The sequence below is a fragment of the Leptosomus discolor genome, chromosome 1 (assembly GCF_034619465.1).
Source record: "Leptosomus discolor isolate bLepDis1 chromosome 1, bLepDis1.hap2, whole genome shotgun sequence".
NCBI classification, from domain to species: Eukaryota; Metazoa; Chordata; class Aves; order Leptosomiformes; family Leptosomidae; genus Leptosomus; species Leptosomus discolor.
Window position 1 is genome coordinate 211,344,300 of NC_141391.1, and position 25,609 is coordinate 211,369,908.

Below are 25,609 nucleotides of genomic sequence, written 5' to 3' on the forward strand. Positions count from 1 at the left end.
TAGCAAAACCTTGCTCTGTGTTATTTGCATCTCATCTCCTCCTTTTCCTCTCTCCAGCTCTGGGGAGGTCTCCCATGAGCAAATCACAGCCTGGTCCCCCCGTGGGTCCAGCAGTCCATGTTAGCGGGCTCATGCTAATGAGAACTCATCCAATAAATACGTGGAAGAGCTGTGATACTCGGAGGGTTTTGACACTGAATCAGTATGACTCATCCTTTATGTAGCCTCCATCTCCCCTTCCCAAGGCACTCTCTGGCTTGCCCTTCCCCTCCCTACTTGTTTTTAGTGCTTACTGTGCTCTGTCATTATTCAGGGAAGTTGCCTTCATATGTCTAATTGGGATGAGACACCTGTATAGAGTATACCTCTATATAGTGTCTCTATACAGAGATAAGCACAGTGCATGGAAGAGACACTCATCCCCTGTGGTTAATTTGTCAGTGCTGAATGCTCCTTACAATAGAGCCAAGGAGATAAAGACAGAACTTGGGCATTGCATGCAACTGAAGTTGTCTTGGTGTGGTTCTCTAGCACAGGCTGGGCCTGCAGCCCAGGGTGTGGGGGGCTCTTTAAGCAATAGGGAAATGCAGGGAGGCAGCCCTGGGAGTGTCAGCCAGCTGTGATCCCATACATACCTTCTTGCAGTGTCTTTGGTGCCTTTCCTTGGTGCAAGTTCAAGCCACAGAGCTGCTATTGAGGCTCAGTTCTTTCCCTGCCACCTCCCAACACCACTAATAAATCTCTCCCTTTCCTGTAAATCATTATTTGAAAAAACTTAAGTTGTTTTGGAGGGGAAGGAGGGAATGAGTTCATTGTTTCAAGGCTGCAGGAGCTGGGGTTGCAGAAAAGCCCCAGCCACATGCTCACTGCGCTCCTTGCTGCTGAGGTAGAAGTGCTTTGTGGTTGCAGAGCATTACAGCATTTCAGATAAACCTCTCAGGCATGGCCCAGGGCACAGTGAAGGGTGTCTGGGTCACCCTGCTAATAAGGAGGCAGCCCCTAATGAGTCCATCTGTGCTCTCCTGCCTCTCCAAGAAGGAAGAGAGAAACCTCAGAGTGCTCCCAAGTCAGGTTTGACTTCACAAAAGAGTTGCCCACTCTACAGATGACCAGAAATCCCCTGGATCAGGCATTGATGCCATCAGGCCTGGCAGGTGGATCCATTGACTCAGTATTGAGGCCTTAACTTTTGTGGAAAGTGTTGTCTTTCCAAGTCCACAGAGCCCAGGCTGCAAAGTGTGGCTTGTCCCAGGCTGGAGTAGGAATTGGGGAGTACAGGTAGGGGTCCAGAGGTGTGAAAGCACTCGGTTCACTGCCATGCAGAAAAGCCTCAGGGACGGTGGGTTTGGCTACAAAATGCCTGGTGTGTGTGTACCAGGGACTCCACTATATGGGAGAATGTGTCCCTCAGCCCTTCCTCCTAGCAGGAGAGCGCTCACCAGGAGCAGGCTCTTCTCCCGCAGGGCCACAGCTCTGGTGTGCTGGGACCACAACCAAGGCCCTGCTGATTTCTCTAGTAAAAATAACAGTTGATTTACAGTGCATTGTTCTCTGTGTGCATTTTTGCAAAGAGGGTCCTGTAGTGGTAAGGAACAGCAAGGGAAACCCTGGCTGAATAATGTTGCTCTGACAGTCCACCCCCACCAGCAAAGCATACTCAGCCCTCACTGCTCCAGCTGAAGGATTTCTGCTGGTGTACCCATCCCATGCTCAGGCCAGCCAGCTGCAGCTCTGACATGCTCGCCCAGGCTGCTTCTTCTGATGCAGGTTACATGGAGGATGCCAGGAAGGTGTGGGTAGGAAGGAGATGAAGAGCAGCAGATGCAGGGGTGTCTCAGCAGCTGCCCGGGCAGATCACACTGCACCATGGTCCAGCTCTGCAGCTCTGCAGCATTGAGGACACAGTCCGGTTTCTGGTTTGAATGCGACTTGTTATTCCTGATTTATGCCTGTGGGTTTCACACACTATCTTGCTGACGCTATATCGGATGTAGAAAGTCCTGGGACCACTTGCTATTGACTTCCCTGCTCTCAGACACCAGTCCCCATCTTCTCCAATGTGTCTGTGACAGAAGTTTTATTAATGCAAAATGAATATCCCTCTGGAAAATGAAGTCCAGAAATTAATAATGAATTAAAACAACTTGCCACAGGCATTGCTAATGAGCTCTTTGTCTGTGAGGCTCACATGAAAGGAGGTCATTGCTCAGCCGTTCCCATCGCAAACGGCAAGCAGATTAACCGTTAACATCGAACGCGTGGGTCTCTTCTGAGACATCAGGATGGGCTGCAGCTCGGCTTGTGTCTGGCAGAGTTTTCCTGTCCTTAGCCCCGCTGTGCAGGTTTGTCTTGAGGAGTCTTTGCTACCTGAAAAAGACGCCTTCCTCCTCTCCCCTCCAAAGACTCAGGTTGCCTGTACATCTTGGGAGGACATGGGAGTCATCCCCCTGGAAAGGACAATAACCTTGCAGAGCTTGAGAGGAGAACAGAAAGTAATCTTGGATGGGACTAGCAGGGCTTAACTTCACTGCTGTAAGCCTCTTCAGCGACACTGGCCCAATAACTAACCTGGCACTGCTCCAGTGCTGGGTCTGCATCTATTGTTCTTTTCCCTTATCTTGCAAGGCAAAGGGTTATCCTGCCTTATCCGCTACCATAGGCTTTGGAGGAGGCCCCACAGCAAGGGCAGTGGAGATCGTGCCCCTGCTGAGCCTCAGGGGCTGTGCTGGGAGAGGAGCAGCCACCACTGGACAGTAGGGAAGGGAAAGCTGTCACGCCATGACAACCACCTCTCCATCGATTTTTCAGCAGCCAGGTCTCACTCAGCAGAAATAAGGAAGCAGCACGTTACATTTCGCTGTGTTGCCTGGGGAGGGTGGCTGAAGACAGGTCCTTTCAGGTGCTGCTCCTCACCCAATACCTGCGGTTGGATGCAGCAGTGCATGGGGCAAGGGATGCTGGCATCACTTCCCCACGATGTGGCAGGACTCCAGAAGGGGCATCTGTCTAGTGACCCCTGTGACAGTGCTGGCTGGCTGGAGACAAAGGGCCCATCACTTCCCCATGTCCACAGGCAGCCTGTTTCACATCAGCCATTTATTGCTCTCTTCTGCTTTCTTGCAAAATATGAAAGCTCAAGCTTTCCCCTCCAAGTGCTTAACCCAGCTTGAGAAAATGCTTCTGTGTTCAAGGCATGCTTTTTCACCACCTTTCCCCACCTTTGCCCTCTCAGGTGGGACACCCAGCAAGGCTGGGTGATGGCTCGCTCTCTTGCTTGGCAGCACAATTGCGAATTATCAAATTGCCACCCCTGCAGTGCACTCTGTCACGGGGATGCCCAGATTCACCTCCACCAACTGCCCCCACCAGTGGCCTTGGCCATGGAGGAGTCAGTTCCTGCCCTCCCCTACACCTGGTCTGGGAAGAAATACCTTTCTGGTGCAGAGAGAGTTTGGCTCCATCAGGAGAGAAAGGAGCAGGGAGGCTTGGGCAGGGGTGGGGGAAAAGCAAGACTTAAGCCCTCAAACTGCACATTGACAGGCACAACCCCCCCTTCCTCTCTCTCCTTCAAAAGTTGGTGTTTGTTTGTCTGTTGTTAAGCTGAAAATTCATCCAACACCCCCCCAGTAAACACCGGCACTGAACCTATGTATCTCTGAATTCACCTCGCTGTCTTAATAATCCTCTTCATCACAGTATCTGGGCACCTTATAAGCCAAACTAGCTTGTCCTTAAAATGCTCCAGCAAAAGGAAATTCATCTTGCAGGAGGCAGGGATGCTGGGAATGTCCATTCCACCCTCCACAATGCCAGAAGAGAAGTATCTGAGGAGTCTCCAAAAAGACTGGTGTAGCTGGTGTGTTCTTTGCTTGGGTCCCAGAAGGGACTCAGGGGGACAAAGGACACGACCACGGCCCAAGCCTGGTCTACTCAGCTCTGAGCGCCATTCAGGAGTCAGTTCAGGAGCCTGTGAAAGGCAATGCTGTAGGCAGCGTAGACATAGCGGTGACTCCAAAGGTTGTGCCCGAGGAGTCCGACTTGGGAATTAAAACGAAGCTAGTTGCATCCTACCTATTCGTTATCTGCCAGGTTGTTCCTCCTGCACAGCAACTTATCTCGTATTTGGAGGCTGCTTTAAGCTAGCACTGCATTTAGGCACGGCTGTTGCTTCTTCCTCTGCTGGCATGACCTAGAAACCACCCTTGTGCTGGGTGCACAAAGGAGCAGTATGGAAGTTGCACTAGGACACAGCAGGCAGATGGGTGGGTGGAGGACACTGTAATGCTCACATGAACCCCAGGGGAGTATACTTCGGGTTTGTCTCAGTATCTGTCAGGTACTATGACAATGCTGGGTTTAGGGACATTTTTAGAGAGAAGTTGAGAGTCTTATGAATCTGTTTGGGAGTTAAACACAAATTGGGGTTTTTTCCACACAAGCTCTGTTTGTATTTACAGGACAGAGCAGTCAATTAGGACAGCAGGGTTCTTAGGTCCCTGTCACCAATTTTCTGCACAGCATCATCATTTCATCTCCATTTAACAATAGGTTCATGTCTGGGGTAATTCTGACTCAACTGCTTGGTAGACTTGTTGGGGCAGTCAAGCCTGCAGACAGCTATATTTTCAAGGAGGTTTGCAGCAGGGATTTGTAGACCAAACCCTTATCAGCAGTCACCAGGAACATTGTCGGGATCCCTGACCCCGGCTGTGCCAGTGCTGCTGTGACCGTTGCAGCTCTGGGATCTGGGGCTATTACAGGATGTGGGATCACAGGCTGCATCTACCTGGATCATTTGTATCCCTGTTTCCTGCCAGTGACAATCAGGACAAGAGCTCTGTTACGGCCAAGGCTTCAGTAGTTCAGTAGGAAACACAGGAGCTCAGCAGAGCTGGTGGAAATTCATAGAGGCAGAAGGATGTGTCAGGCTTAAAAGTCAAATGAGGTTTTGCAGAAAAGGATGTAATGCCAGCCTCGGTATGGAGGTATGAATAGTTTCTCTGAGCTTGGCTTTTATGCTCTTATAATGGGTATTTTGAAAGTGTGTTACCTTCCTCTCTTTCCTTCCAAGTGCCTAAATTTGAGGATATATCTTTATCTCTAAATGACAAGCAATACTGCATGAGAAACTGTTTTGTTCTGTCATTTACTTCTCATTTGGTCCTGTCACATCCTATCTTTTGGCACTATGTATTTTCTTAGTGTTATGAGCATATATCTGTGCTGTGTGTGTGAGAGTGGGTGTCTGAAATGTGTTTGCAAAGGTCCTTGATAAAACGCTTTAGCAACTAAAATTATCAGAGAGGCATGAGTGAGCTGGTCACGGTAGATCTGAACACTGGCAGGCAGCAGGTCATCTGTCTGCAGAGACAGTAAGCACTGAAGAGGTCAGAATCACCAGTTCTTTAGTATTTACCTAGGAGGGAAACTACTAATTTCAAGGAGCTAACATTGCTTGCAGATTTAGCTTGAACACCACAGGGAACATAAAAGCAAGAGCAGTGGAGTGCCTTCAAGGATAGTGTTTCCCTCCAGAAGCACAGTGCAGTTCTATCCAAGTTCTCCGCATTAATCACTTTCTTTCATTCTTGTTTTCCAGCCAAAGCTTTTGGCCAAGGAGTTGCTCGACTTGGTGGCATCTCATTTCAACCTGAAAGAGAAGGAGTACTTTGGAATTGCATTCACAGATGAAACGTAAGTGTGAGAAATCAAAGACCTAAGAAGCAACTCTTAGATCACAGGAAATCTTGTCCTTTTTGTCCTAAGCAAAATGATGAGCATACAAGACCTGTGTACTCCAAGGTCCTAGACCAAGGCCTAGGGAGGCATGGACTTCACATCAGTGTGTCCTGTACTTCATTTTCTTCAGAGGACTGGAGGCCTCTCATGGTGAGTTAAGCATGGCTGGAGGTGTACAGAGGCAGTAACAATCGCTTCCTAATCCCATGTTCAAGGAGTTGGCGTCATCTGGCATTGGTAAAAGGTTAGCTTAAGCTCTCATGGACTTAAGATCCACTTGTTAGTTCAATATTGTTACTAGATTGGCGGAACTGTTCAATTAAAGTATTAATCAGTTTATTCACTCAAGCAAGCTTAAAAGTAATGCTAAATTATTTCAAGGAAAGAAAAAAAACCATCCTCACAAAACTACTCTATTATTTCTGATGTTTCACATCCATATTAATGTTTCTATAAAAAATGAAAAAAAAAAAAAAAAGAGAGTGTGGGAAAGGAAGGGATTGCCAAATTTAACATGAACAAAAAGCATTTTTAAATACAAAATTTCCATTGTGGAAAGGACTTGACCTTACCAGGAATCACACAACAGCATTATGGCTGAGCTAAACCAAAGGATGGGACCCTGACACTGCAGTCACATCAGGCAATGTTGGTTGTTTACCTTCAACCCCAGCTCCCAGAGTCCTAGTAGTACCACAAAATTTGATTTTTTGTCTCAAGACAGGCCATTTTACCCCTTGTTTAAAAGGCAAGTATAAAATTAGCACTGGAGAAATATTAAAGGTCTGCCAAATGCTATGATTAGTCATAGACTGTGACCTCTCAGTGCTACTGCACAGTCGCTGCTACTTTTTTCCAGCTGCCTGTTTTCTCTTTGCAGTTAGACTGTCCTTGGCATATGGACTAACTCTTGTATGCACACCCACCATACTCCACCTTGGTTTGCAATAGGGTTTTTTTTTTTTTATATTAATCAAGAAGAGGATTCCTGCACCTCTATTGTTTAAAAAACCCAAGATTTTCAAGCCAATGCAGTGTTCCCAGAAGAGCTGAGTCAGCGGTATTGCTGTCATGAGCCAGCTCTGCTCTCCTGCTGAAGTGGCAGGGAAATGTAAATTGTCTGCTGGAATAATGATTTGAGATCAGGTAATCAGAAGCTGCTGATTAATTGCACAAATATATCCATGTTCATCTCAACAGCAATTGCCCCTCTAGACTCAGTTCCTTTGGCCAGCACCTGCCTTGGGCAGCCTGAAACCATCTCAGAACACATCTCCCAGGATAGAGGAACGCTCGGCATCAGGCATGTGCAGAAGCAGGACTCGAATCAGAGGAGATCCCAGAATCCACCCCATCTCATGGACATGAGCAGCTCAGTCCTGTAGGATATCTCCAACCCAACACAAATTAACAAGACTGGTCATCAAAGGAGGAACAGCAGGAGGCACTGGCAATTTATAAAGCGGGAGGAGGAAATCGTTCCTCACCAAGGTGTTATTTCTTATTGAAGAGGGCAAGTTACTCAGTAGGTGCTGCCTGAGGGGTGCAGGAAAGCCATGCAGGGAAGCCAAAGCAGACTAAAGAGATGAAAATGTTCCCTTAACAGTCCTAACAGCACAGGTTAAAAACAAGACACATGTCAGACTGCAACCAGAGAGCACCTGAGCAAGTCCCAGCTCTCAGCTCAGCTGAGTGGGCACAGGGCTCCCCTGGGAGTGCAAGGGAAGCTAATGAGGAGGTGTCAGCAATTAGAGAGAACCCAGCCTCCCCTGGGGCTTCCAGGTTTAACACTGAGCAGTGTGAGCAAAGATCTGGGTTAGAGATGGGAGGAAGTACGAGAAGCTGACAGAGGCTGTCAAGGCAGTGCTCAAAGACGTGCAGCGGATGCAGGTGGATGTGCAATGTCTAGACAGGATTTCAAAGGGTGAGGTGATGGCACCCACTCACTTGGTCACCTTCTTGACCTGTAGTCAAGATGGAGCAGGGTGCATTTTAGATGCTCAGCCAGCCCAGATGAAAGATTTGGGGATACCCTCATTAAATCCAGTAAATGCAAGCCAGAAAAATGCCAGCAAGTCCTAGCTGATATGAAGCTTGGTCTGCAGCCCTTCTGCTGCCCACAGTGAGTCTGACCTTTGCACTGAGGCTTCTACAGTGCTGTGAAAATAACCTTGATAAAAATATTTCCTCTTCAGTTGTAAAAAGCTTTGAATAGAGTTGGCACAAACATCAATTGTTTATATTGACTGAACACAGTCAAAAAAATATACCTGGGGGGTGGACTGGATCTTGGAAATAGATGTCTCATATCACCTTCAGAAAATAAACTGGGCTGCCTTTACCACAGATCTTAAGCTGCAACGTGAAATGGAAGCTTAAAAAAAAATCCTTTCTTCAAAAAGTAGGGAAACCAGTCTCTTAATGTGTGTTTGCAGAGCACCTAACATAGCCCTATAGCTGATGCAGACCAGGCACACAAAACCAGACCCTTTAATTCTGTGATGCAAGCCCCCAGGGATTTCATTCTCTTCACTCTTCACTGGGTTTCCATGTGCCTTACTTGAATGGAACTCATAACCGGCTAAAACAGAACAATCCTGGTTCATAAATGTAGTCTGGGGTTGGCTAAATTGCAAGTTTAGAAAGAAGAAAAGCCACTAAAGTGCTAAATCAATTCTTCTATTTAAGAGTAAAAGCTCTATGAGAGTAATTTATTTAGAAATTATTTGGACTGGGGATTTCCATTCATTAGTTGTGGTCTATCATGACAACCTAAGAAGAAAATCAATAGGAACAACCTTTGCGTTGGCGACTTAATAGTTTCTTGTGATAATATAGGGTCATTACCGCATTCAGCGTGACTAAAATTAGATTGTCAGACTATTATGGAGGAGAGAATAACGCCTCCTATTTTAATGATCATAGGAACACTTTACAGTGTGAGCCATTATCTGTGGGAAAGCACAGGTCAAAAGGGTGTCCCTGTACAGCACGTGGGGCCGAGCTTCACATGAAACCACAAGAGATATATGCTGGCTGATTTAGAGTGAAAAGGAATGGGGAAAGGGCTTTTTTTTTAGTTCAGCTGATTACGAATCTTCACTAACTGCCCGTTCCCTTGGCATCAGCTCTTCCAGCATTCACTGAGAGCAAGAGGTCAGAATTACCCTTCTGTTCGCTGCAGATGCCCCATCTGGGCCATGGGCAGGTTTTCCATGTCCTTTACTTGTCCTCAGACATGAGTCACTTGCTCCACGGAGAACTACCAACTTTTGCATCCCACAGCTCCTCCTCTCCATGGGTCCAACCAAAAGCTGATCCAAACCCTCTCGCTCCCTTGCCAGAGGAGAACCTGCAGAGCAGCTTCTTCAGCTAGCTAATATATAGGAGAAAAACTGCAAGGCATTGAGGCCCCCATTATTTGTGTTACGTTTGTGCTAGAGACTGCACTAACATGATAAAGTAACGACACAGAGTGCCCTTGCTCAGCCCGGGATCTTGTGGGCAAGGGGATGGCAGGGGAGGAGCAGAATACCTCTCTTCCCTGGAATACTCTCTCATCTCTGGGAACTGGGGGGAAGGCTACTTCCACCCTGCAGACATGTGGCAGAGCCAAATGGGGGACTAGATGTCCGATGTCCTGATTGAACAGCCAGTCCAATGGAGGATGCAGCTCTCAGAACAATGTCCTGCTCTGGCAATAGACCAGTTCCTTTGTCACCAAGTCCACCATTTTGCAAAATCTGTCTAGTTAAACTCACATAACTCCTCAAGCTTTGCAGCCCCTTCAAAAGTATTTTTGTTGAAGGATTAAGACCTTAAATGAGAAAACCTGTGAGCTTACACGTTTTTTTTGTTTCTGTTGTGATTGATGGAAATGTAAAATAGTTTTTATGGTTTCTATTACATGAATTGTTCTTTCTCAATGTCCATTCAATTCAACATGAGTCTGACACTGAAAGGGTATGAGTTGGTTTATTAGTCCAAATACCTTTATAACGCAAATCAATGTGGATCCACTTTTCAGAAAACTGGACACTAACCATAAAACTGTATAAACAGAACCACCTGGAGGCAAAGTATTCATTGATGTACCACTCTTTACTGAAAGCCCCGTTAAAAGAAAACAGAACTACTGTATGCAATGGACAATATGAACCCTGGGCACCAAAATCCATACTCAGTTTGTAACCTAAATGGACCCAGATTCTTTTTCTAAAAGTGATTATGTATTTGTTATTGACACACCAGTTTAACTGCCAACATGAGTACAACCAACAGAGAAAAATGATCTGGCTTCCAATATTCAGCCTCCCTAGAGGTCACCCAAAACTGTTTGCACCATTATTTGTGAATGCACTGATATGAATCGGAGAAAACTCAGTAACAACTCAGTGCTATCAAGCAGGTATTCCTTATTGCGGCGCCGGGCAGCACAGGGGATAGCTCCTTCCATACATGCGCACCCAGGCGTTAGGGTTCTTGCCTTATATTTACAGCTTTCATGTTTACTCATTACATTCCTAAGAAAAGGTTGGGTTATTCTAATTATTTCCAGGAATTCATTAACATAAGTTCTCCCATAGTCCCGCCTCAGTCCACCCAAGTTACGCCTCCATCGGGGGTCCTTGGTGGTCGTTGGGGATGAAGGTCCGAGTCTTCCTCATGGTTGAACTTTTGAACTTGTCCTGTGGCGCATGCCCTGTACCATCCCGGGTCTTTTCCAGTCCACAGAACCAGCTCTTGCTAGCTGCCCTCCCTATCTCTCCTGCTCAGTCCTTCGTGTTCCTTGAGCCCCACAGTCTGAGTGGAGGATTCCACCTGGTGTCCTTTGCTTGGTGAATTCTGCTTCATTCTTGTCTTTAAAGTGTTAGTTAGTCTGCAATGCATATAAGCATAAGGGGTAGTACAAATCGGCCTCCCTCTCTATCTCTAAAGGCTGGTCAGCAGTTCTTTGTTACAACTATAAATACCCAAATGAACAAATCAACGGTGATAATGAAACAAAAGCTACTTTGTGTCTCTACACTGAACTGTGAAGGAAATCCAGCTAGACATAGGCATGCATGAATGGGATCCCAGTGCAAGCTGCCTAAATCAGTCCACAAAAACTGTCAGGATCACCACATGCCTAGGGTTATATGCCCATACTTTTCTCTGTCTTACACGGGATTGTGCTCCATGAATAGTTCTGCTGAAGACAGGAAGACAGCTTCCAGAGCAAAGTGCTTTGTGCTGTAACGGCATTGGAGTTTGGCCCACTGATAGACCACGTTCACAGGCAAATGCCAGTGGCTGTTCACTACATGCCACACATGCACGCATGAAAACAAGGAGTTAGGTGACAATCTGCAGTGCAGAAGACTTCAGCGACGAAAGATTGTAAGTGGTAATTGAGTACAGTGAGCAGTTACCTCCTGGCAGTGATTTAAGTGACCTCCCTCCTCTGAAGGAGCTTTGGATTTAAGCTCCATGCAGTTGAGACTAACAAAACTCTTCAACGTAAAAACTTGGTGGCAATTAAATGTGTTATTCTTTATGCACAACCGTGTACATGTGCAACATCAATGTATAAGCTGGTATGTATGCGTATATGCATATATTCTTTTTTCACTGATTATACCAAACAGTTTCTCAAGTTAAAATATGGTGAGAATGAAAAGAGCAAGTCTTTCAAAATAAGAAATACCTTGAAGTCAATTATTGTTCTGTGCACCACGGTTTCTCAACCCTTCGTGGTACATGCTAGGCAAATCCAGACATTTCTGTTGAGTAAACATAGAAGTAGACAGTAAGTCCATCGTCAACGAATCGGTCTTGGTGGAACCAGTGTGTAATGCCATCAGCTGCTGGTGGCTGCTACTTTGGTGATACGAATACAGCTGGACAGGTTCAGGACAGGATGTCAGGCTTAGTGTGGCTTCTCCTTGTGCTGACAGTGTTTTGTACCTTGGCCTACATGGTTAAATGCTCATTTTGTACTTTGGCTAGGAATGGGTGAGCATGTCTAGTTTCAATCCCCATGTGCACAGTGGCCTTCACAGTTAATTTCAGCCTTCCTGAGTCCTGTTAAAAGAAACGTAACAGCACTTCAGGACAAAAAATAATAGGAAAAAGGACAGATTTCAAGAAGCGGGTTGCAGGGGGAAATGTGGACACCTCTAATTTTTGGGTGCCCAGGCTAAGAATCTTTCAATGACGGGCTTATTTTCTGACAGCCTGAGCATCTGTCTTCTGAAAACCAAGCCGCATTAAAGTATGTATCTGTGCTGAGCAACAGGGCATGATGTGGGGATCCTGCCCTCGTGCTGGGCGACTCCATCCCAGCAGCAGAAATGACAGAAGGAGACCCCATCGTGCTGCGTGCCCAGCTATGCAGCCTGCCGAGAACAAGACCCATTAGCCCATACGGCTGGCCCCATTAACACGGCCACCCTCACCCCTGATCCCAGCAGTATCACTGCACAGCACTGTCCCAGGCTGGGCAGACTTGCCCTCAGCCCTTGTACTGCAATAGAGACACATGAAATGACTAGCTTGAAAATCTGCATTGTCACCCTTTTCCAGTAGCCATGTTGCTGGTAATTTTTTGCCCCTAATACACAATTCAGGCTGCCATTTACCTAGAGGAAAAAAAAAAAGAAAAAAGAAAAACAGAGAAAAAACTTATTTAAAAACTTATCTAGAGAAAAAACTGAATAAAAGTTAAGATATCATGGAAAGAAACACACAGGTGTCTAGAGCAGGGGATAAAAAAGGTTTTGATTCTTTTTGTACACTAAACGTTGCCCAGGATGAGTTTGATAGGTCCCCAGATCCACATGTATCACTTGTACCTAGTTGAGACTCGGTACTCTTGCAAAATAGATGCAAAGGCTGCTTAAGCTGAACACCTGACTTCCATATGGCAAAATTTGAGGTGCTATAACTTCTTTATAAATGTCTGATCCTGAACCCCCTAGATTGATGAGTGCAGCTCACAATTTTGCGTGCCCTAGCCAGTGCAAAGCAGCGTGCTGTGCTGAGGCGAGCACGCACGATGTCTCAGCTGCTCTCCAGAGCAGGCTGCAGGTGCCTGGGCTTGAAGATCCCTGAGCTGCCCATCCTTTTCTGCATCTGCACGAGCTGGAGCAGCTGTAGAGAAATTCAAATTGAACCCAGGTGATTCAAAGCCTCCTGAAGCTGTTACTTTCCCCTTTATTTATTTTTCTAGAAAAGTGGGAGTGGAGGAGTTACAAATCCAGTTAAACTGCTAAATAGATGTTGTTGCTTACTTTCCAAAGGGACTTCTCAGTCGCCCAAAGCACACGCGCTGCTAAGGAGTAACGGGCAGAGGCTGATGAAAGCTGAGTATGTTTGCTATAGGGTACATTGCTAAGGCTTAGCAACCCTAGAAGTTAATTTAACGCTTTTTTTTGAACCAAGCCTTTTTTTTTGCCTTTTTTTTTTTTTTTAATTTTCAATGGAATGAAGAGGATTAGAATGAGCTGGTGAATAGGCACTGGAATAGAGCTGAGGACAGCTGAGTTCCATTTCCTGCTTTATTTGCCGCAAGATTCTCCCCAAAATCACTTCAATTCTCTCCCCTCTTGCTTGTCTAGACAGCAGAGTGCTGAAGGCAAGGGCTGCCTCTCCCTCTGGGTGAAATCTGGCCTGACTGAAATCAATAGCAAAATGCTCACAGGATGCAGCCCTAGCGTCACTGAAGGCAATGGCAAAATTCCCGACAACTTCAGTGGGGCCTGAATTTTACCCTACGTATTTCCACAGTGCCTAATTTAACAGGGCCTTTATCTCGGCTGAGGAGTGAGATGCCCCTGTAATACAAATAATGGTATTTATAAAATACCTCTCATGCGCACACAGCACTCTACAGTGGGGGGAACATGACGAAGAACAGAGCTCCTGCCCAGAAAGCTTCCAGCAGCAAGGCACGAATGGATAAATTATAGGAGAAAATAATAGCGACAGGTACCATCCAGGCAAAAGCAAAGCAGCATGTGGTAATTGTAGCTGGAACGCTTCATGGAGCAGCTGTTTTTCAGGAGCTCTCTGAAGGAGGAAAGACGAAGGCTGGGCAAACCTAAAGAGGCTATTGCAGGCAAGTGGGTGGTAAATAAACTAACACTGTAGAGTCAGCTTTAGCCTTGAGTGAAATATTACAGGTGTTGCAGGAACTCTTAACAATAAGGATTTCTAATGAAAATCTTGACAGACTTTTAATGATATGCCTGCTCCAGGGGGTTGTAATAAAAAGGTGAAGCTCATAACATTTTGGGCTGTCCTGCCTGCTCAGTGCTGCCAGCTTTCACCCTGACAGATTGAACTTTAGCAGTTCAATTCCCAGACTGAAATGTTGCCAGGATGATATCGCCTCCGCTACCCAAACATTTATTGTGTGCTTTTCAAATATCATGCAATAGCCGATGGCAAATAGCATGCGTCTCAGTTCATCTTTTGTAACACCTCAGACCACATTGCCATGAGTAGCGAGAAACATCTTCGGTGCCAGGCTCAAAACTGTCTCTTCTCTTGCCAGGGGACACTTGAACTGGCTTCAGCTGGACCGCCGGGTGCTGGAACATGACTTCCCCAAAAAGTCAGGACCAGTTGTTTTGTACTTCTGTGTCAGGTAAGTGTGTGATGGCGAGCCCTTCCCATGGGATACGGCTATGGGCAATCTGTTCCTAGAGGCCAAGAACTGAAGATGTTGGTTTGTCACGCTGTAGAAACACCCATGGACAAACCAACACTTTTACAGAGGTTTCTTCTGAGCTCTTTGGCTTTGAAAACTCTTCTAACGCAAGTGTAAATAAGTAGTAGCCACACTAACACCCACAGCTGCCCACAGAGAAAACTTGTATGAGGGCAAGATCAGACATTATGTTTTTACATTTTTATTTGTGGGTTTTAAACTCCTGGAAAGTCAAAACTGGGTAGGGTGCAGAACAAAGACCTCTTTCTGCCAGGGTAACCAACTTGAGCCAGCCACCTGGAGGGAAAACACTCGCTTCCTCGCTGGCGAGCCATCCGTTTCCTCTGGATTGTGCCCAGGGTGTGCGTTATATCAGGGATCAAATTAATGCCCATACAGCTCTGTCGTATTTGCCTTCTGACTCAACCATGTAATGGTGTAATGAGTTACCCACAAATAGCAAATGATGGCATTTTATGGCAACCAGTTGGTTTCTGCATAGGCATAGAACATATTCATTGCCAGTGATGGACCAGACTAGAAAGGTTTTAATAAAGATCATGACAGTTTGGGAGATTTCTCTTCATCTGGGAATTTTGCAAGGAACTCTTAGTGTTTGGAAGCCACTAGAAGCTGTCGGTGCTCTTATGTACACAGCGTCTTTGCCTCCAAGGGAGATATTTTCTGAGAAGACAAATTTGCTCTTGCAGCTTTAAAACACTCAGAGAAAGGCTGTGGGTTGGGATGGCACATGTACAAAATTAGGTTGAGGGTTTTGGCTTACTTTTAATGGCTAGCCCATGTCTAGAACCAGCCAGTGCAGTGTTACTGTGTCTTTTTCTGTTAGCCTTTCCACTCCAGTGTTATATTACATCTGACATCACTCTCATTCATTCCGCAGTACCCACAAAAAGCAAAGACCTACTTCTGAGTTTCTTCCCCTGAGTGAAGCTTTCTTCCCCCGAGTTAAGCTTTCTTCCCCCGCATAGTGATTGTTATTTATTTAACTTCAATTACAAGGGAGGCTTCTCAAAAGACTCTTTGTTCTGTTATGTCCCTATATTTAGTGGTGGATATATCTTAGGACAAATCAAGGTTGCACAAAGCCCCATGACTCCAGAACTGGCCTGCTGACTCTACCAAGAGAAGAGCTTGGTCTACATTTTGGGTGCTTCAAACTGTAAGGTTAGATCCAGAGCTGAACACTTCCAGCATATACTATCCAGATCCACCTGTGCTTAGAACTACACAAAACTGTCGGTGCTCTTCTGCAAAAGTGTTAGACTTTTAGGCAAATTAAAAAAAAAAAAAAAACCAAAAAAACCCCAAAAAAACTCATTAAGAACAGCTCTGTTATCAAGCATCTTGTGCCAGGCCAATTTCAGGAGTCCATGCTAGGGCAGGGAAAGCTCTGACTGAGCAAGAGCTAAGTGCAGATTTTAGGAGTGGAACTGCTAAATGTGTGAGAGCCAGCGCTACTGAGCCACTCTCATATTCATTTCAAAGACCACGCAACGAGCATAAATATTGCCATCTGTATTGTTCTATGAAAGTTGGCAGCACAGGGGAGACAAGTCATTCTAGCAGGATCTTAGCCAAGAGACATCTTAGGACTATGGATCCATACAACAGTTAGTAAATGAGTGACCTCTCCTGTTCTGGAATCACGATCCATAGGGGAAATCTATAGGGGAAAAGTCGGCATTTGCTGTCTGAAAAGTGAGTGTGTGAAAACCCGGCTGACTATGGGCTTATACTCTTTTTTTGTGCTAGTAATGAGTGGATTGTCACACTGAATTACAATTTGAAATGGACTGGAAGGCAAGATGCCTCAAGACCTAAGAATGGGCATTAACTTACCCTGGCTTTTCTGCCGATTTTCTTCCCCTGTGGATGTCAGACGCTGGCAAGAAGTTGAAAAACTCTCCCAGCACTTAAAGAGTTCCCATGTCCATTCCCAAATCTGATCTGAGCAGAAGGCAATTGGAGAAGAAATTGACTCCAGCCAGATGGTTGCAGTTGGAAAGGTCCCATGTATCTGTCACCAATGGTTTCAGTTATGGCTTAGGAACTAAAGCAAGGGCTGAAGGAATGGTTGTGAAGAGACCCACTCATAGACAGGCTTGTATTTTGCTAATCACAAAATCACAAGCTGGGTACACAGTGACTTGCAGAGCCATCCCATCCATACCATAAACAGAACGGTCCCTCTCCCCCGCTGCCATAAGGTGGAAAGCAGAGAAAATTAATGCTGTACCATACCAGATTACAAATGCGTTAATTTTTAAGGGAGTGGTTGTCCATGACACCTACCATATCATTGGTAAAGGCTTACCTGTGTTTGCAGGTACCTTTCTTGTATTACCTCTCCCAAGCATTGCATCTGAAAAAGCTTAGGTTGGTGCTGGGGGTCCTAACTGGGGAGACAGTAATACAAGTAACTGGGTGTAACAGATGTTCATTACAGAGAAATCTGTTTACTGTTATCAGGATTTAGTAATTATGTGGGGTTTTTCCTCTAGTAGAGGTAAATGTACAATTCAACCACACTGGGTAACTACTGAAGACATGAAGCTTCAGGCAAGAACAGTAAATGGCAGTTTGTGAAGAGGAGAAGCTACAGAGAAACCATTTTTACCTTTATGTGACTATCAAATCGGTTTTACCCTTAACATGCCTCCAGCAATGCCCACCAAAGATGCCATAGTTTTAGATTGCTCTAAAAGTACATTTAAAGGAAACATGCCTTTTTAAGCAAAGGCTTCTTGGGAGAACCATGCCAAAAATAGGAATTTTTTCACAAGCTTTGCAGCATGAAATTCTCCCTTATTTAAATCTCTGCAGCACTGTTCAAGCTTCATGTTTTGACACACATTTCCTTAGGGTTTGACTTTGTTGAACATTGATGCCCAGTGTCTTTACTCTCCTCCATTATCAGAGACCAAAAATTTCACAGCACTGGGTCAAAGAAGGAGGATATTATAAGGATGTTCTTAGCGTTAGTTCGGAAGGAGTTGCTTCTGCCCTTATACATTTGCACAGCTAACTGAAGCCTCGGTCTTCAGATTGTTACCTAGTGCTTCTCTGGAAGCTTTCCACTGAGAACAACATAAGAATCTAGGAATAAATCAGAACTGCCTGGGCAGCTGTAAACTGCCTGATGGTTGTTCTTGGGCAATATTATTTTATGAGACTCTACTAATATCCGTTTGTATAGCTTTAAAGCCACACATGAAAGCAGAGGGAGTGTCATGTGTCTTGCAGGGGAGGAGGGGTGTCTGGCAAGATGATGGGAGTGATATTAGTTCTCATCTTAGAATTAGCTTCCCCGGGTGGCTTTCCAAAGCCCTGGCTGCTTGGTTGTTGGTGAAACTCATTCCCTGCCTCAGAGGGTTTACAGTGCAGGTAAACCAAGTCAGATGAGAGTCAGCTAAAGTCCGGGAGAAGCAAAGGATGGGGATGAAGGAAGGAGGGATTTGCTTGACTAGCTGATTTTACAGAGGTGTTTTGAGGCCAGAAGAGGACGGTAAAATTGTGCCTCACAGCATGAGCTGCATGGCAAAGGGCAGGAACCTAAGTGAGGAGACCCAGGAGGTCTACTTTTGTCAGGGAAAGAAGCATTTTGCTCTGACTCAGACAGGCAGAAGAAGGAAGGCAAAGTTATTCACTCCCTTTGTGTAAATCTTTGAGGTGAGAGAGGACCAGAGCATAGACACGCTGTTTGTTCATGGAAAGCAAAGTTGGCCGGGCTCTGCAGTGAATTCTCGTCCTCAACCGATGGCTTTGTGGGATTAGGAATCCTTAGCTAGGGAACAACCAGCATGGGTCTGATCTCTTTATCTTCTGGATGTTTGTCATGCTGTTAATTTATATGAACAAGCTCAGCAAATACAATTCACTTCACTGGTGGATCTTTTCCCAGGGAATTAATATATGTGTTCTCAGGGTAGCTCCACCAGCTGAACAGTGACAACTCACTGCAGAAGTCGTCACGCTAAATCAGGACATCTCTTATGTGGAAAGCCTTTTCTTTCAGAAAGGCATGGATAAAAAATGCAAAATAAATCCTCAATACTCAAATCCACCGTGGGGCAGAGTTTGTATCTATGGCCCAGCAGGATTCCCACAAAGGAATGCCCGTGTCCAGCAATGTCTGGCATGTGTTCATACGTAACGGCTAGGCTGAAGTCAGCATGGGAGCCGTGGGGGCTCAGGACTGTCAATATTGAGGCCAGACGTTCTGCCAGGTTACCACAGTTACCACAGAACAAAGTGGCCTTAAATAAGAGACCAGCACTGAAACACAGGGCGCAAAGCTCACGCATAGCCTTGCTTCCTTTAACCTCTGTGTGCACCAGTGGTGGTCCAGGTCCAAGGCAGGTGGGACAGATGTCTGAGATGGGACTCAGCACACCAAACCTGAGAGGTTTGCCTGGTAGGTGGCCCTAGGGCTAATAAGCACAGCTTCCCTGTATAACCACTGGAAAGAAATAGGCACTTTTCAGGAACAATTCATCCACTTTATTTCAGATGACTGCTTTGGAATTCAGTAAGTTGCAGTCTAAAATACCTACGTCTCTTCTCTGACCTCAGACCCCTGCTTAGATGTAGGCTTCTACATTGTAGCTACCTCTTTTCACCTGATGAATCCCCTCTGTGTGCCTATAAATTCAGAATATTACTTCAAACAGGGTCGGTGCAGACAGGGTTGAGGAGGCATTTCCCATCTACAAGGTTCTGCCTGACTACCTGAACGGAATTGGATGAGATTTCTGCTGCTAATGAGGCCTTATGCTATTTTAGCTTCTCAGCCCTCCTTTATATCCAGTCTTTAAACCCATATTCTATTAGAAAAAGACTAATGTTAAAACTAAAAGAAGCAGGAGACCATTTGGAAACAGTAGACAAGGAAGGGAGGCAGTGGTTGCTAATATGGATTGTTCATAGGGCTAGATGGACCTTAGGATTTGTTGCTGAAATGCATTGCTGCCTCCCACATTGGCCAGAAGACATGTACGGGGTGCAGACTCATGGCACCCTGCTCCCAACGTCCCTGACTCACTCATGTGGTGATCCCAGCACACCATAGCTGTGTGTGCCACTCACTTCCACTCAGCTTCGCTTCTCTTTGAGAAATTAGATTAGAGGGTGGTGATGACAGCAGCCTGCTGCAGCAGGAAGAGCGGAATAGAACCACACTAAATTAAATAGAGCAATTTATTTGTCTCGCACATAATGGGCTGTGTTTCTCCATCCACAGTTTCCCCCACCAGAGAGGGGTATGTGGCACTCCACCGCTTTGCTCCAGGCAGGGAGTGAGGAATCGTCAGCTCCTGTCTCTCCCCTCCGAGGAGGGAGAAGGAGCAGCCCTCTCTCTGCCCCATAGCATGAGACAGGGGTTTACAGGAACTGGGGAGAGAGGCCCAAGGAGATTATCAAATATATCAATTTTCCAGCCAGGGGAGGGGGAGAGAAGTGGCAGAGTTTGCTCCTACCCATGGATATCCTTCATCTCACCTGCCAGCACCCAGGAGAAGTTGCTGAGGAAAAATCATATGTACACAAATTGCTTTGCTCCTCTGCTCTTCCATGGTCATCTGCAGTGCCCTCTGCAAGGAGGGCGGTGCTGGACCCCACTTTGCCATGGAGCTTGATCATCCCAAGAGAGTTCAGGGAACTGCCCTGAGATGTTTCAGCACCTTAGGGTGCTCTGTCCTCATCCTCATGGCTCGCCATCTCTTCTCTGATCTCCTTCCAGCTCTGCTGTCTCCCTCACCCGCTCTCCCTACCAGCTCTGAGCCAGTAACTCCCCACACCAAGCTCCCAGGCAATTTACGCTACATATAAGGGGAGACAAAGAGCCATCTCCCACTCACATTATATCTCTATAGCTCTACGTACTGCTGGGGTGCTGTGGAAACAATAGCAAAAAATCAGAATATTAAACCCACATAACCAAGCCAGGCCAACCAAGCTGCTTTCAGGTGTTCCCGTGAGCTGCTCTGCCTATAAAGTCCGGCAAACCTGTTCCATAGCCCAGATCTTTTCGTACAGCACGTGTTTTGCTGGGCGGAGTGCATCAGCTGTGAGAAGGTCTCAAAAGCCGGCAGCCCCGCAAACCCCCTCCTCCCACCCAGACACCGCGTATAAATACAGCTGCTCAGACCTTGTTTGTGCTGGAAGACAAGGCTCCCTGCAGACAATTTATTGCAGTCTTCTCAGGGTGGCCCCCTGCTCTGTTCACCCTGGGGGAAGGTGTAATAAATTGCCTGCGGGGAGGGTTTGCTCCTCAGAGTCTCTTTAGAGATATGAGAAACTTCTGTCCAGTCAAAAGATTTACTCGTGTGAAAACTGACCTTTGCTTGAGGAAGGGAACTAATGGGGCTCTGCTACTTAGCACACAGCTCTGAGCTAAGCCATCCATTACACACACATCTTAATAGCAGTCTGGCTCTTGAGTCCCATAACATCATTTATGTTTTCTTCTTAACTGGGAATATATTTGTATAAGTGAGCTGTGCTTAGAGAAGGGGATAAGTTGTTTTTCCTTTCCTTTCAGCCACCTGAGGGGGCAGAAAAAGCAGCATTCTAAAAATTTGTTGTTTTGAGCCACATTTTGAATGTGTTGATGCTGGCAGCATTGTCTTGTCTAATTTTGGGAAGCATTTGGACAGCATGATAGGTACTATGCAGAAATGATGGATGCTGTCAGTGTAGGATTTGTACCTAATTTGGATCAAGCAGCACTAGTCGTGTCAGTGCCTACACGAGGTTCTCTGTCTGGGTCAAAGTCATGCAGACATTGTTCCCATTTTCATTGCAATTTGTGCATTTATACCTTACACCGGTGGGTGTGATTTGCTGTCATCAGTGAAGCAAGCGGAAAGGTCTGGGTTCCATTGCCGTGGCACTGCACACAGAGGTAGAGCCAGTGAGTAAGTAAACCCCATGCCAGCCTTCACAGCCAAACCATACCTTCATGTTGACAACACAGTGGAACGGCTGGAGGAGTTTCTATTCCTAAAATGGTTCAAGCTCCTCAGATGAAAGATGGTCTACAAATATGGAGGGATGGTGTTACGCAAGACAGCGCACCCAGCGAGTTACCTCCGATAGCCATGATGTCGCTCTCGGTAAGGATCAAAGAACAGGAAAGAGCTGGGCTGGTGCTCAGCAGAGTGTGGGGAAATTCCCCTGGTGACTGAGGGAGAGGAGGGGAGGAAGGCAGCGTGCTGCTGTGATCCGGTCACTGCTCTCACCTCACACTTGGGGCAGATAACTGCATCACTCCAAGCCAAGAGGAGCTGCAAGAGCCTTTTTGTCCAAAGACGCACTTCTCTCGCAAGCTAAGCTCCACCGGACATTTCAGGGGTGGAGCGGTTTGCAGAATATATTGAGCTGGTTTGCTGCTTTTACGGCATGGTCAGGCCTGGTTCCCCACCTGGTGAGAGGGCAGAGACTCACTCACCAAGGTCAGTGCCTTTCCAGGTGATGCTTGATGCTGTAACCAAACATCAGGGAGGAATATGCCTGCATTACCACCTTGATTCCTTCTCTTCTCTGTGTTGATACTGGAGCACTTTGAGGTTTGCTTAAACTCCCGGGATGTACAGCCTGGAAGAGAGGAAGAGAGCTGGTCTCTATACATTCCATAGCAGATCCCTTAGTATTTTGTACATGGAGAAGATGAGAAGTAGGAAGCGCAAATACCCTCAAAACACATGGTTTTCCAGGATTTCAATGGACCAGCCTCTTACAAACACTGTGAGAAATGGATGGGTGGTGGGTAAAGGTGCAAACAGCTTCATGGTACACTACAGCTGGCGGGAAAGAGAGAGCGAACAGGCTCAGGTTAAACAATATCCACAGCAGGGTTTTTTTGTTGTTAGCTGCAATACCCTGTATTCCTGGAGTCACATTCACCGCCGGGTTTGTGGCTTCCTTGCAATGGGGTGAAAGTTGACATAGATCTCTCTTGCTGCATCCTCGCCCTTGCAGACCAATCCCAGGCGCTGGGCAAGGGGGCCTGAGCATGGCACAAGCACGGGGGACAGGACGTGGGATCAGAATCAAAATGAATGCAGAAAGGGACATAAATGGAGCTTTTTAGCACCGATTATTTTCATTCCTGGCTGATTACTTAACAGGCCAACTGTTTAGCATGACCATTGTCTGCTTTAAGTGTCAGCACATAAAAGTGCGCACCCATGACTATTAGCAAACAGGGCTGGAACATAAAAGGAGCTCTGCAGCCTGAGCTGCTCAGAATACTCATTCAGCATGAGGCACTGGACATAATGACATCTGCATTTAAGTCCATTATACTGATGCATGTAATTTTTCTTTTCCTGGTTAGCAAATGGCCTTGTATTTTTCAAATTATCCTCTGAGGTTTTGAATGACATGATGAGGGATAATGAGCCAGATCCCAGGATGGATGAGGCAGAAAAGGGGTCTTCTCCTTTATCCATTGCTTCGTAATAACAAAATAAGAGGCAGTCCATTGACAGAGCCACCGAGCTCTGCTGAGAGCTCTGTCCTGCATCCTAACCAGAATGGAGTCAGCCAGCTGGGAAGGACATGGGAGACACCTCTGCCCACTTCAATCCTTTCTCTTGCGTCTGAGTGCATTTCCCACCTAGGGCAGGGGAAAACACCGAGGAAGGTGACTGCACATCAAAACTAAAATCCTTTTGTTCCCTTCTGACTCCTTCCAAGAAATCTGGTTTTACCCTTTATTTTCCCTTTTCATGGGAAAAATAATGTTTTCACCAGGGGAGAGAAGAGACACTTGGGATTGTTATTCTGGAATTTTTCCCCTTTCCTATTCTTAACAGGTCCAAGAGGGGTGTTTTGCCTCCCTGCATGGAAGCACTATCACAGGGTTGGGGGGAAGGTACCCTCCTTGCCAACACTGAGTCCCCAGGTCCTGCCCTTTGGAAAAGGCAGGAACTCACGCAGAAATCACTGCCACACTGTTATCAGCCACAGTCACCTTGACCAGCAGCAAACACCCTCAGTGCCATCCTTGGCCTCCCCGTCTCTGCCTGGCACTGCTCACCTCTGTTTTGACCGGCTCTCTCGCACAGCACTACCAGCACACCGGGGCCACACGCATTGGTATGCCCCTCGTCCAGCTGCCTCTTGTGCCCCTGCAGCCACCCCACTGCCTTCCTCTGAAAGCAGCAAGACTTCTGAGAAGTAAGGCTTGATAGGAGAGTGCTTTGCTATGCCCTTGCCTGGGCTGGGCTCTCCAGATGGCAGAGGGACCCTTTGTCCTGGACAAGGCTCCAGTTTCAATTACAGTTTTTTCTGGTAGGGGCACTCCTCAAGAAGATGCTGTTACTCAGTGAAACCAAGTGTTGAAACCTTTTTGAGGTCTTCCAAAGCCCTTTCAAAGTTTTCTTTTGATTTTCTTGGAAGAAAACACCATGGCACAAGAATGGGAGTTTTCGAGTTGAGGTGGTTTGACCCTGGCCAGATGCCAGGTGCCCACCAAAGCTGCTCTATTGCTCCCCACTCCTCAACTGGACAGGGCAGAGACAAAAATAAAACAGGCTTGTGGGGTTGAGATAAGGACAGGGAGATCACTCAGCATCTACCATGGGCAAAATAGACTCAACTTCAGAAAAATGTAATTTATTACCAATTAACTCAGAGAGGAGTAATGAGAAATAAAACCAAATCTTAAAACACCTTCCCCCCACCCCTCCCTTCTTTCCAGGGCTTAACTTTGGTTCCCGATTTCTCTCCCTCCTCCCCCTGAGCAGCGCAGGGGACAGGGAATGGTGGTTGGGGTCAGCTCATCACACTGTTGTTCCTGCTGCTCCTTCCTCCTCACGGGGAGGACTCCTCACACTCTTCCTCTGCTGCAATGTCGAGTCCCTCTCACAGGAGACAGTCCTCCATGACTTCTCCAGCATGAGCCTTTCCCAGGAACTGCTCCAGCATGGGTCTCCTCCATGGGGTGCAGTCCTTCAGGAACCGACTGCTCCAGCGTGAGCCCCCTCACGGGGTCACTAGCAGCAAACCTGCTCCAGCGTGGGCTTCTCTCTCTCCACGGGCCACAGGTCCTGCCAGGAGCCTGCTCCGGTGCAGGCTTCCCACGGGGTCACAGCTTCCTTCAGGTATCCGCCTACTCCGGGGTCCTCCACGGGGTGTAGGCAGTCATCTGCTCCACCGCCCATGGGCTGCAGGGGGACAGCCTGCCTCACCGTGGTCTTCACCACAGGCCGCAGGGGAATCGCTGCTCCAGCGCCTGGAGCATCTCCTCCCCTTCCTTCTGCACTGACCTTGGCGTCTGCAGAAATGTTTCTCTCGCACATTCTCACTCCTCTCCCTCGCTGCAATTACTGCTGCCCAATAACTTTTTTCCTTTCTTAAATACATTATCACAGAGGCAAAACCACCGTCGCTGATGGGCTCGGCCTTGGCCAGTGGCGGGTCCGTCTTAAAGCCGGCTGGCGTTGGCTGTATCGGCCATAGGGGAAACTTCTAGCAGCTTCATACAGAAGCCACCCCTGTAACCCCCCTGCTACCAAAACCTTGCCACGCAAACCCATTACATGAGTGTTTCCTTTTTGGTGAAAAAAATGGGTTTGTTGTTGTTGGATAAAAGCCTTTTGGATCAGCTGGTTCCCACCAGAGTCAAACTTCAGAAGAAATAGGATGATATCACTGCCCCAGGACAGATCTACTCCTGAAGTAGACAAGACATTCATTTGCTGTGGTCATGCTTCGAAACAGAATTGTGTTGAAGACCACAGTGAAATGTTTTTGCTGTTTGGCAGGTTCTGCTTGGAAATAAACACATGGGCTTGTGATCTTAATTGCTATGATCATATATTTGCACAGTCAGGAACTCGACTGCTCAGAGCCTGATTCCTGCTAGGTAATAGATGACCAAGTTCAGGCTGACCCAATATGTCCAGGGCTGTTTGTTACAGGCAACGCTAAATATTTTGTATTGGACAGTTTCTTTTGGCATATGGAAATTGGGGGTGCTGGTCATTTCAGCTTTCACTGGCCACACTGGCACGGCACCAGCTCAGGTGCTTTTGGAGGCCATTTCCCTGATAGTCCTAAGGCCTCCTCTCCCCAATGCAAGGACAAAGCACCAGTGATCAAGCACCTTCCCAACACTGCTAAATTTGCCCATCCGCACACACAAAACTG

General features: G+C 46.7%; 1 protein-coding gene across 4 annotated transcripts in view; it reads left to right on the forward strand.

The window, feature by feature from the left end:
• The window catches only part of FRMD4A (FERM domain containing 4A), a 224,525-nt gene that overhangs the window by 117,331 nt on the left and 81,585 nt on the right, over nt 1-25,609 (forward strand). For all 4 annotated transcript variants that reach the window (XM_086474608.1, XM_086474614.1, XM_086474601.1 and 1 more), the window contains exons 3-4: nt 5,600-5,694; nt 14,279-14,371. In XM_086474608.1, coding sequence (XP_086330734.1) covers nt 5,600-5,694; nt 14,279-14,371 — 188 coding nt within the window. The remainder of the gene's footprint in view (nt 1-5,599; nt 5,695-14,278; nt 14,372-25,609) is intronic.